The sequence below is a fragment of the Scomber scombrus genome, chromosome 20 (assembly GCF_963691925.1).
Source record: "Scomber scombrus chromosome 20, fScoSco1.1, whole genome shotgun sequence".
Lineage (NCBI taxonomy): Eukaryota > Metazoa > Chordata > Actinopteri > Scombriformes > Scombridae > Scomber > Scomber scombrus.
Genome location: NC_084989.1, coordinates 4,253,688 through 4,266,989, shown reverse-complemented (window position 1 = coordinate 4,266,989; position 13,302 = coordinate 4,253,688). Strand labels below are relative to the sequence as shown.

The window sequence follows — 13,302 nt, the reverse complement described above, 5'->3', positions numbered from 1 at the left end:
TGTACCCTCCCTCACTGTTCTCTTGATGTTCCCGTTGAGAAAACTGCATTTTGCTGAGAGGGAGTCAACTTGTTTGGAATCAAATTGTAGGTGTGTCTGAATATGTAATGAGTTCCACCCTGCCAAGGACAGTTCACATTTAGTCTGCCAGTGTGGTTTAATTGTTTTTTTACAAAAGTTTGACTCTTTCAGACATTCATGCAAACTTGGTTTTGACAGTATTTGCTTCATTAGGGTGATATTTAAATATTAAAGGAGTACTCCAGTGATTTGGCACGACACTTCCATGAAGTAGGAGTAACACAAGAATGATCCACATTTAAGCAGCAGAGACTGAGATGTCTCCACTTTGAGTCAGCTTTAAAAATCTGAAGTAAAATCACTGCTGTTCTCCTTTAAGGGTTCTCTCACAAAGACCAGCACAAGGGGCACAGTGACATAGTACATTCATATTTCCATGACCTTGAAATGCAGATTGCCTGTCCCTTTGGAATTTGTATACTCAGTGCAGCATGCACGGCACAAAGATGGAAGGGCAGGCGGGAGTGGAGGATGGGAGTTTTCATGCATATTTAGGTGAAGATTGGCTTTTTGAAGTTTTGCTGAGGACCAGGACTAGGTTTGTTCTCAGCAGAATGGAGGCTGATAATTTGGCGATGTCATCAGTTACCACAAAATACATGTAAATACTTGACAGAAATTCAGAATAATTGTTGAATTAAATTATTTAATTCAACAAATACACACATGTTATAAAACCTTTCTAACATGGCATAATAAGGGAAGAATGAGTGTAAATCAACCTGTGTGGTCGTCTGCACCTGCTTTTACACCTGCGTTTTACACCTTCCTCTGCAGCTGATTAAAACCATCTGCAGCCTCTAATTGCAGATGGAACACACACCATGTGTAAAGCACATCATGAATACACATGATGATCTGTTGTGGTTACCCTGATTAAATCATGCACAACCAACACTGGAATACTGCAAAATAACCTCTGCACTAAATACCTAGAGTGGTAATTACATTACAAAAAATTAACGCAATGTGTTTACTTCTTGATTTACACAGCAGTATCTTAAGTTTTCTTGCAAGCTCATACCAGCACAAGTGAGGCTGTAGCAGTAAACTCCTGAATGTATTGAACTGAGCAGCAAAAAAGCGCATTATGCTTTTAAAACATGGTACCAATGAATTTTTTATTTTTATTCTCTCCACAAATGTAAGAGCAGTATTTGTCCTTCCTCTCTACAGTATTAATTTTCTTACTTTGAAAAGCTGTATTTCCTATAAAAAATTTGAGGCCATTTTCACTGTGATTCTGTGATTGGCACAGCTGTTAAGTAGGAAAGAGACTAGTAATGTGACTGGCTGGGAGGCTAATGATTAATCACTCCATACTGTGATTTATATTGTAACTCATTCAACCTTTTTGTGCATGTCGCGCTGCACCTGTATGAATGCAAATAGAAGGAACACTCACTGACCCCTGTGCTGGTCTCTGTGATTATTAGAATAGAGCCCTAAACATATGTTAAGGATTAATATATGATATGTTATGTTCTAAGATATAGGAATCATTTGAGTTAACAGAAGTATCACTGTGTGTGTTTGTGCATGTGTGTGTGTGTGTTTTATTTAGGGAAAGTGTGGCGATCCAGGGGGAGCTGGTGCTTGTGGTCCACCAGGACAAGAGGTGAGTGGTGAAGTGGATTATCGACCAGATTACAATGTTTCGTTTAACTTCTGTCTTCACTTCTTTCTAGCACTGCATCTTCCTTTACTATCTGTTTTTCTTGTATCTTTTTCTTCTTGCTTCATTGTGATTAATTGTCTGGTTTCCAGATGCATTATTCATTCTGCTAATAATATTCCGTGATAGGCTCCAGGTAAGAGAAGGGATAATCTCCTCTTGACTTCTAAATTTCTGATACTAGGAACAGAATGCGCTCGGTTAACTAATGTGTCATTGATATCTGATGCGTCTAATGATCTAAATAAGATTCCTTCTGATTTTAAATCGTTGGGTTGGTGGAAGTTATCACACATCCAACATTTGATATCTAACAGTCTTTTACGAGTTTAGAGTGTTGGGGGATCCTGGTTTTATAGACACAGAAAGTTGGGTGTCATCGGCGTAGCAATGAAGAGAAATCTTATGATTGTGTGAATCTGCCAAGTGGAAGAATAGATGAGGACCTAAGACAGAGCCTTGAGGTCCTCTGTAGTTCCTGGTGGTAGTTCCAATAGAGTCATGACAATACAAAATGTGCATTTGTCCAGTACTAAATAATGATGGTGATTGACACCTGTCAATCAGTCATCCCAGTAGAGTCTGAACAATACTATACCACAGTGTGATGCTGTGTGATGATCTGTGTGCAGTGTATGATGATGCATCATAATTAAGTATTCCGTACACAAATATACTACAGGTTCCTTGTATGCTTCACAGGTGGAATTACTGTAAATGTACAGTCTCAAATGTGTGGATGTGTGAAATTGCAAAGATAAAACAATAAATACCACATCAAATCAAGCTAAAGAAAGAGACCATACCAATGAATGAAAATAAACTGCAATTATGTTCTAAGTAACACTTAGTAATATGACCAATGCTGAGAAAATTGTCCAAGGATTGATTCACAGATGTTTCTTTAATTTGATTTATGAAAGCAAAGGCATGAAAGAAAATGCTGTTTCTGTCTTTTTTGTTCCTCTTTATTGTGCTGCAGTGTCTCTGAGTCAGAGGAGTATGTGTCCTCTCCTGCATTCTCTGTTTTCCTCTCAAAATCAAGTGTAACGATTAGGGGGCAGGGCTGTAGTGCTTGAGTCAGACCTGTTTTTCTATTATCTTGGACTTCATTCCCATCTGTGTGTTTGACTCAGATTTGTGTCAGTCTCAGATATCAGTTCTTTAGTATCACATGCACCACTCTACATGTTTGTTTCAAAGTGATTTAAAGTGTTCTCTTGGTCATGTAACTGTTATTTTTTCTTTTTTGAATTATACTTTAGTTGTCAAATGTGAAGGAAGATATTGTAAACACAATTTTAATGGAGAAAACAATGCAACATTTAGGCACATTTTCATTGCCTCATGTTCTTTTAATCCTACTTTTTTGAAATCCAAAGGACTTTATGGAGTGATGGAGGATATATCAGTTGACATGTATCAGTAGTTAAAATGAGCTCTTGCTTGACCAGTTAAAACATTAATAACATTTCATATCAGTAAGGATCAGCCAGAAAATATATATAATTACATCTTACTTTTAGTTAAGTAAAACCGTACTGCCACCACCAAACATAAAGTACAGATGTTTAAGCCTGTCACAATAATTACCTTATCCCCTTATTGTACAATTATGTAATTTTCAGCATCATCATCTCTATTTATGGACTTATCATATGATACATGGACATGACCTGGATCATTTTTCTGCCTCAATATTGCCACACTTCACATTAGCAGCTAAGAGGCGATTCATGTCACATTGGCTAAGCAAGAAGTTGCTGCCATTCCTCACTGTGCACTGTTCCGGCCCCTCATTTTTACAGAAGTGTAACCCCTACTCTCCATTCCACAAAAATAACTTAAACTGAAGCAAAGAACAAACAAATATAATCGGCAGCCTAACACCAAGCTGCCACCTCCTCTCTTCTCTATTCCATCTCAATTGACCAGCGATAAACCTTTACCTTCCTATAGCTTCACCTAACTGGAGTGCACCATCTACTCAGGTGACCACAGGGTGAGCTACACTAACACAGCTTTCAAAACCTACAGAACATTGATGTTGAATTCCTCTGTTACTGTTGACAATGGCAATTTCCTGTGGTCGCACACACACAGCTACGAGTGCACCGAATTATACAGAATGTCATTTTTGCTACAGAACAGTTTCATCCTGCCAACCTCAACATAACAGTGTTGAATGACTCATTGCTTAGTGCAACTAATGATGCACACCTGTTACTTTCAGTGTCACTGTCACTGATTAAGCATATGATCAACTCAACCATCATTCCAATCCATTCCATTGACAGGGACGTTGGGTTGAAATTGGTGATTTAACACAAAAACACTAGTAATGTTGGAACCCAAGGCCCAGTGAAAAGTGGGAAGACCTTTTCGTAAAGCTATTAAACGCAGGACTTACATGTAATGGAGTATGTTACCTTGTTGCATTTCTACTTTTACATGATAGAATCTATACTTCTTTCACCCTATGCTATTGAGCCTTTATTTTCCAATAATATGGCACTTTATTTCCAAATCCCACTGAGTCTACACTATCAAAATAGATACGATCCTGTAGACAGCTTTCACCTTTCCTAAACCAACCTAATTTTCTGCCTCTTTGCTTTTATCCTGCCAGACAGTTCTTATTTATTTTTCCACCTCCTTTTGATTAATGACAGCTTCAGTTTGAATGCCATTTGTTTGTTAAGTTTTTCAGCAGTTACACTCATAAATGTCGACCATTATGGGTTTTTAAAAAAGAATCTGAGCTGTGTCCGGTTACCGGTAACCTTGTTCAAGCTGCTTTTTGAGTATAAAGGAGCTTGAAGACGTGTCATTGTACCATCTTTATAACTCATACTGAACCAGCCTTGAACACTGGTTAAGAGCCTTTCCTTTCTCATTGGGAATTTATCATGGGGATTGAAAAGATAGTCACAGATTTTTGACACATTTTTTAATATTTCAGTATTATCTGCAGGATGCGCATTGTCCCAAGTCAGATTGCAAACAAAGACGGGCTTCGGTTTTCTATCCAGTGTGAATAAATGATGACGTCTATGACCCCTTTTCTTAAATGCCATCTTGTGCATCCCATACATCCTCTCACCTTTCCAGGGACCAGCAGGAGAGCCAGGTTTTCCAGGGCTTCAGGGTTCCATGGGGCTTCCGGGGTTCAAAGGCCATAAGGTGAGAGCCAATGACATACACATGAACAATATAAAATGTGGCGCTTTTTTGGATTGAATGAAGTCTGTAATGCAACATAAGCAACACTTTATGAATGAGTCATGTCTTTGGCTGTCAGGAGTTTGTACATTTATATGTAGTACACTAAAAACGTTGACAGCTTAACATAATGCATGCTTGCTATTGTATTATTCAGGTTTTGCGTGTATGACATGATTAAATTTAATGCCGCTTTGGAAGGTTGTCTTTCAAACTTCAAAAGCAGTACATTCTTTCATTATACATTACATTTATAACATACATACATTCATTACACATACATTATATACAGTATAAAACAGTCCTTATTAGGAACACTCTGTTTTAAATGCTGAATTTTGTTTTCCGTATGTTCTTCCATAAGAAATGAATGCTATTTTTTAGCTGTCAAACTCTATCTTTGTTATAGAGATGTCAAGCTGTTAGTATCAAGACAAAAACCTGAATCAAAGCCGGAAGTCTTCTCTAATGTTCACTGTTGAATTTGTAGGGGGAGTTGGGAGAGACAGGCTCCAAAGGAAAGCAGGTGTTGTACTTTTTATTTATTATTTACTGAGCAACACTCACACCTCTTTTTTCCTTTTTTTCTTTTACTAGCTTACAGGATGTTTTCATGACCCATTGCATGTAGGAGCTATTAGTTCAATCATAGCTTCTGTCTAAAAACACAATGTTTATTGAGACCTCAGAGAGCAGTCCATGGCTGGAATCTGTGAAAGTTGGAATGTTCCACTGTAATTCTTCAATACTAAATTATTCATAAATTAATTAAAAGTAAATAATTGCATGAATTCCAATTGATATAGGTAATAAAAGTTTCCAAAGACAGATACTGTATATATTTACCTTGGTTAAAGCATAAAATTACACTTGGCTCATAGAAACCATGATTCTTGTATATTTTGGTATGGCTATATTTTATTTTTTTTAAATATTTCTTTCTGGCATAGACACCTTTATTAGTAGTAGAGAGACAGGAAATAATGGGAGAGAGGGGGGTGTGACATGCAGCAAAGGTCAACTGGCCAGCCATCATTAATGTCATTATTTACACCTCTGTTTCACTTACTATCACATGTCAAAATGTTTTCCATGAAAAGATCCTATCTAGCAAATCATGACTTCTATGTAAACGCAGAAGTGTTACATATGCTCTTTCCTAACCAGCCTGTTCAGGGCTATGATTTAAAAAGGTCTGTCTTTAAACTTACAGCAAGTAAAAAATGTGTTCAGCAACTATTCCAGTGATTCAGCAGTAGTGGTTTTTCATTGGCTGCCAATTTTAAATGTATCATGTTGCACTGATATACATCAGCCTCTTAGTGATGATTAGGTAATGTAGGACATTTAAGTAGACTTCCATATGTTATAATAAATGTAACAAGCTAATCTACAATCTAAGGTCATTTTTACTTCACTTTGATTGTGGTCACTTCTGCATAAAACAATTGTGCAATATGCACTGCAGCATGAATGCATTAAGCACCTGAACCCCTCCATGTTTTAGCAACAAGATTCCACCCTGCTCTACTTCCACATTTGTGAATGCAGCATTTGCCACAAATTAAATGCTCAAAGCATGTGACAAATGCTTTGATTCACTTTCCTCCCTTTACTAGCACTAATGGAGAACAGTGTGCTAGCCCAGAGAAGTAGAGAAAGGAGAGCAGTGTGTATCAGTGCTTCAGGATGCGGTCGGAAAGCCACACACAAGATAAAAAAAAGTCAGGTTTGTTAAAGGTCACTGCTAGCCAATTCCTATCCCCCCTCTCTCTCTGGGTTTCTCTTATTGGCTGCTAGTGGTAATCATGACCTTTTCTCCACTCGCACACACACACGCACACGCACATGCTGAATCAAGATATGGAGCAGCACACACGGATACGCACACATACCTAAATTGACGCATTTGTTGTTGCACTGCATTCAATCTCACCTTTGCACACACACACAACACATGAAGCTGTCCGAGCACGTATGTAAACAAACTGGCACAAACTTTGACTTAATCATGATGTATCTCTTTGCAGGGGGAACGCGGCAGAGATGGAGAATCAGGGACTCCTGGTGTACCTGTAAGTGTAGTTCCACTCTGCTTCCACTGGGTGGCAGCGAAGCTTATGTTTCCACAGCCTCAGTAGGGTTTAAACTGTGGTTGTGTGGATGTGAGTGTACCAACAAGGGCAGGATGAGGAAAAGAATGTCTTGGTCACTCTTCAGTTACAGGGAACTAATTTGAGGTTAGAATTTGACCTTTTGGTTAAAATATGAATTAGGTTAAGGTTAGGGTGAGATGATTGGAGGAATAACATTATGTTAGGCTATAGGTGATACTACAGATTTTGAATTAAATTCCAGATTGAATATTACAGAATCAGTATGATAGAATGAATATATAACTCATTTTGAGATGCGTCATTTTGAATAAAGTATGTCTGTAATAAATAAATAATAATAAATAAAAATCATAATATTGATGCCACCATAAAAAGTTTATTACAAAATAAATAAACTCTTGTAATATAGCACCTCTCTGAGAGTGACTTTACAAGGTGCTTTACAAGATTAAAAACAGACAGCATATAAAAACACATAAAAATGCAATAAAAGACCAAATAGAAAAGAGTACAAGCTAATAGCAGTACATGACCGAATAAAAAGAAAATATAAAAGGAAACCATGACAAAACAGAAAGAGCCAACATAAAAATGAGCAGCAGAAGCTCCAGACAGTAGTACAAAATCATGAAATCAAATAAAATGCAATTTGTTTATGAGAGTTGTTCCAGAGTTTCAGGGCCCTGATGGCAAAGGCACGCTTTGGTGTTTAGGGTCAACCTCAGAACAACCGCGAGAATCACAGTGACACGGTTCAGTTTCTTGGAAGTTCCTTTAAAACAGCTGAATTCTGAAGCAAACCAGTTAGTTTCAAGTGTATTTCATCTGTAGATTAACTTGTAATGGTGAAATAAATTTCACAAGTCTTTAGCAACAAGTTCAACTTTTTGTGAATCTGTGACGTTGAACCATACCAACCCAGTATGACAGTGTGACGGTGTTGACATTTGAGGGAACAGAGAGCCAAAGAGTCGAAGTTCGTAGTTAAACCATTCACTTTTACCTACAGTCCTCTGCTGGAGTATAAAGTGCTCCCCAAACGAGGAATGATTTGTAGACATTTATTAAATAGAAGTTGATAGTAGAAATATATCTTTTGAATCAACTATTTTAACTATGTTAAGCTATGTTAGCGACACACCTAATGAGCTAGCTTAGTAACAGTTGGCGTGTTAGCTAGCTCGGGCTGCTTGCAATCGTGCTACTAAAAACATGAACAGTGGCTCTTTATTCAAATATAATTGATGGTTTTAGTCACTCTGTGACATGTCAAAATGTTGTTTGTGAAACACTTTCGTGACTGATGAGCGCTAACCAGTCTCTGCTGAAAACAGTTTTTGCTATTAGCTGGAAGCTTCTAGCACCATCTATTTCATCAAGATACACAGTGAAACTTTGCTGTGCCGATTTTTGATGTGGCTGGGCCTCAAACATGGGTAGCAGATAACAGTCAGTTGTTTTAGGAACATGGTACAGGGCACAGGATTCAGGCAAGACTAGCTGAAACACAATGGCAGACTGGAAGCAGCTCAAAGGTTAGCCGGTCCAGGAAATAGGTGAGAAAGGTACCAAACACACAGACATGGCAATCAAACTGCCTTTCATGAATCGGGGGTTAGGGTTAGGGTTAGGGGTTAGGGTTAGGTATAGACCACACGTGCACTATAGCAATGAGAGATTATAGCATCAATTTTATACCAAATATGTGGTCACACAACACTTATTTGGTAAGAGTTTTACTTTAGGGACAAGTTTCATATACTGAGACTTTAAGTGGTGTTAGTTTGTTCATGTTTTGTTTGTCTTGGCTTCCCTTAGATGAATGTTTGTTCATGACCTTTCCAAAGAAGTGAAACTGCTACTCAAGTGTTTTTTCAATTGGGCACAATGTCCTTTTATAGTCCTCAAGGCCTCCACACAAAGCTCATCTCAGCCTCATAAATTTAAAACACAGTCATATGATTAATGCAATTATTTCCCCAACAGCAGCAAAACAACACAGACCTTATCGCAAGTAGAAGTGAGAAACTGGCTGGACTTAATAGTTTGCCATTTTGGGATAACTATTATTCGGCTTCTTGTGAACAGTTTTGATAACATTCTCGTGTGCAACTAGTTTCATCTGAAAGGTTAACATGGAATATTGCTAATGCTGAATAGATTTCGGATTATACAGATGTGAAGTATTTCCACACTGTAGGCACTGAGGAATGATTTGTTCTGGGCAACAAAGTGACATAATGTTTTATGATGTGAATGAAGCAGGACTGCATAATTATTTCTTTATACATTTTATCTTCATCAATAGTTGGTCATGAACGGGCATGATGATATAAATTGCTGTGGGTGATTTATATTTCTGTATGAACAACATCAAATGAGTTGCATTTAAGAATCATTCAAAGTATTAAGTACAAAGATATCGATCACGTCCCTGGATTAAACAGTGCATCCAGTCAGGTGTGTGTATGTGTACAGCAGAAACTATATTGTATCATGTGGAGACAGAGTTGTGTAATCTGGCCTGTGACACTTGAGACAGATAAAACAATTGTATTTCTCACTATGCAGCTTAATGTTCACACGCTGTAATTTCACAGTGTTGAGAGGGGCCTAGCCTCCTTGTGACACGCTCTCAAGGCTAAATGCATCAGCAGTGAATCACAAGTGTGGCACTGCTGAAATGAATATGACATATTTTTGTCTTCAGACAGACTTCCTAATTTCTACTGGGTAAAATTAATATCACACTGCAGTGTAGCCCAGCACAGGGGGTTTTCTGTTTGCCAAGTCCCCTGTCAGCAAGCCGTGTGGAGTTGCTTTGCACTTTTTTATTTTGCGAACAACGGTAGGCTACAACGCAAATGTATAGCAATGATTACAAATTTTACCATTTTTCTGAAACCTTGTAGCTGCATTTGAAGGCAAATATTTGCCAAGCCAGTATATATTTTTTCAGTTTGGTGATTCTTTTTTTGGTTTTTGTTCTGTTATTGTAGCCTACAAATGTGAAACATTCATTTCTTTACTTAAAGCACAAGCAGCAGCCACACAAAAGTCAAGCACAACTCAGGTTCAAAATTCAACAAATTTGAAGTTGTGGTGCAAGCCGACCTTCATAGTACACCACATGCATTAACAAAGGACTGTTGCCAGGAATAAAAACACACCACATACACAGTGATAGAAGAGTTCTGAAACCTGATTTCCCGTGATAAAGTTAAGCCACTTAAGTGAAACAGCTCAACTTTTGCTGCAATGCAATTTTTTCTTTTGTTGCCTCTTTTCTGATGCACATTGAGGTAGTCCATCTGACGAACGATGCATGTCCAAATGTCTCTTTTCGGATTCAAGTCCCCGAGCTTGTTAAAATAGTGTCGAAGAGATTTAGGGACAATCGGCTTTTCCTCCAGTTTGTTTGAAGTACTTTTATTTAGTTAAGCTGAGTGGAAAACAACCGTGAGCATCCGTTTCACAGGGTAATCAAAATGAGAGTTGAGACTGGTTGTCACACAAGGACATTTGCTTAAAGATGAACCCTTCTCAAAATCATTGTGTCATGCTACAGGGTAGATTTTATGTGCTTTGACCATTAAAAAGCGTGTTCTTAAAAAAATACTTCTTCACATGACTGTGTTTCCTCTGACCAAGCTTTTTAGAAGGAGTTCTCCAAAAACTAGCATGACTAAAATAAGGATGAGAGAACATATGGATGGAAAAGAAGAAGCTTTTGAAGGGAAGCCCAACACACCCAGAAGTCTTGTATATGTCCGACTACTTAATTCTACAAAAAACAATTGGTGTTACCACGGGACTAACACAGCCGCAGATCTTTTATCACATTATAACAAGTAGAAAAAAAGGGCTAGAGAATGCATTACAATAACCAATCTAGAATGCTTTGTAAGCTTTGTAAGTTTTGACACAGAGGAAAGCGGTTCTGCATCAGCAATGCATAGCAGCGAGCATAGCTCCTCTGACATACTGTCTCAGCCTTTGATATGTAGGCAGAAGTTTCTAACTGTCTCTCTCTATTTCTTCCTCTTTTCTTTTCCTCCCCACCCTTTTTCTTTCTTCCGTCAGGGCGAAGTGGGACCCAGGGGAAGGAACGGAGAGGTTTGTCGAATTAGACTTTGCGGTATTAGATATAATCCATTCTGTCTTATTCTGCACCGCAGTGAGAAGCCCTGTCAAGCCTGCAGGGCTGCTATAGAAGACTTACAGAGCCAATACCTCCAGGCCTGGGGAAATCTGGCCCCCCGGGCAAAAATATACATCACAAAAGCGCTCTTTTCTAAAGGCGCACACATCTGAAATATCAAACACTTAGTGTACTGTCTGCAGAATCACAATTTGTGAACTATAGCCTCCCTCAGTTGTGCTAATGGTGTACCATTTGTAGGATATCATTTAATACAAGACCAAGCATGCTTCTTGATCACTGATACAAAACCATTGTAGGAATAGGAACCTTTGTAACAGTGTATTCAGATATAATTGCTATTCTTGACCATTTGCTGACCCTATCCCCTCGTAGTTATTGTTACTATACTTGGTGTCAAGCTTTCTGTTATCTCATGACACATGTGCAGCCACGATAACTGTGGCAGACAATCAAAATTCCTTAAACAGTGGGTCATTAGTTTTAGATAGAGGCAAACAAACTTCTCATTTCTAGCTGGCAACTGCTCTTTTACTGGCTAAACTGAACATTTGGTTAAAGAGTTGATTAAACGCTGTCTCTTGGTTACTAGCTATGATTGGACAATCACTATTCAGGAGAGGGGTTTAGCAAAAGGTTAACTTGCAGGGATTTGGTCAATTATTGCAAAATGAATCCCATTTTTCATTTCTTTCCTTTCTTTTTTTTTCTTCACTAAAATGTGAGATTTTCTGTCCTCTCTGCTTCTATAGAAAGGATTGACAGGGGATGTGGGCCCCAGGGGACCTGAAGGAAAGAAAGGAGACATGGGCCACGTGGGTCATATGGGTGCTGTTGGTCCCAGGGGATTTCCAGGCCAGGATGGAGTGCCAGGCCAACCAGGCCAACCAGGATATCCTGGGAAGCCTGTGAGTGAACATCTGCCCGACCACCTCTTCTTAACAGATAAAATAAAAAAGAAAGATGGGCTGAAAGTTACAGTCATTGATTTCCTGCCTGGATAGGGGGAGTTATGTTTGAGAGTAATGGGGGCGCAGCTGTCAGTGTGTGTGTGTGTGTGTGTGTGTGTGTGTGTGTGTGTGTGTGTGTGTGTGTGTGTGTGTGTGTGTGGGCTATGTGAAGACAGAGAGCACAGAGTTAAGAAGATCCTGTAAATCTGCAGGCATACTCAATCACAGGTTGAGTCTGTTTTCCCGGTCCCAGAGAGGATTCAGCTGAATCAAAGTGTAATTGTGTGTTTCAGGCCAAGCCTCCCTCAGATGAACATCTGAGGGAGCTCTGCTCTGATGTTCTGCGTAGTAAGTATCTGTTTTTATGTCACTTTGCTGAGAACCAGAGTATGAAAGCCAAGCTCTGAAAATTCCACTCAGTATATAACAAACACTGCAGTTGTCTGGGGCTTAGAGTTGCACATATCACATAATACCTTTGATTGATTATGTTGATTATACAACAAACTAGGGTTAAGCATCTTAGAACACAAAGAACACTACAAGCATGAGACAGCAGTAAACTAGAAATAATCTGAAAAAATATGTAGTTGGTTTGCTGGGACATTGTCAGTTATCTCTGTCGATGGTCTTTTACTCTGTCAGAGGAAGGTTAAATAATATTCAAATTGGATAATAGAGTAACCTTTTAAAAATGAAACAGAACCACCTGAGCTGTCCGTGTCTGCTGTGCACATCAACATCCATTTTGAAGTTGGTCTGGCCCTTAATAATGGCTGTGTTTTGGATTCTCTGGATCTGTTTTGTCAAAGGTCAGCAACATCAACATGGTTTGCCGTTGCACAGCCAATGCTGCGAATTCAAGTGTGAACTCGAACTAAAAAGAGACTTGCCGGTTTACTTCGCCCAAGTAAGCAAATCTAATAATCATGGCAATTCCATTCAAATTAATCAGTTTTTTTTACTGGATCTCATCATCTGAAATCTTGATGTGACCAGATCTTGATGACTAATAATAGCTGTGACTGTGCTGCTGTGGATGAACCATATTTGGATTCCTAAATGAGCGCAGATAATGTAAAATAAGAGAACAGA

The 13,302-nt window shown here is 38.6% G+C and overlaps 1 protein-coding gene across 1 annotated transcript in view; it reads left to right on the top strand.

The window, feature by feature from the left end:
* The window catches only part of LOC134002607 (collagen alpha-1(XXI) chain-like), a 43,351-nt gene extending 36,294 nt beyond the window's left edge, over positions 1-7,057 (top strand). Inside the window, exons 19-21 of the mRNA XM_062441954.1 lie at positions 1,646-1,699; positions 4,868-4,939; positions 7,009-7,057. Of these exons, the coding sequence (XP_062297938.1) occupies positions 1,646-1,699; positions 4,868-4,939; positions 7,009-7,057 (175 nt within the window). The remainder of the gene's footprint in view (positions 1-1,645; positions 1,700-4,867; positions 4,940-7,008) is intronic.
* The last annotated feature ends 6,245 nt before the right edge of the window (positions 7,058-13,302 follow it).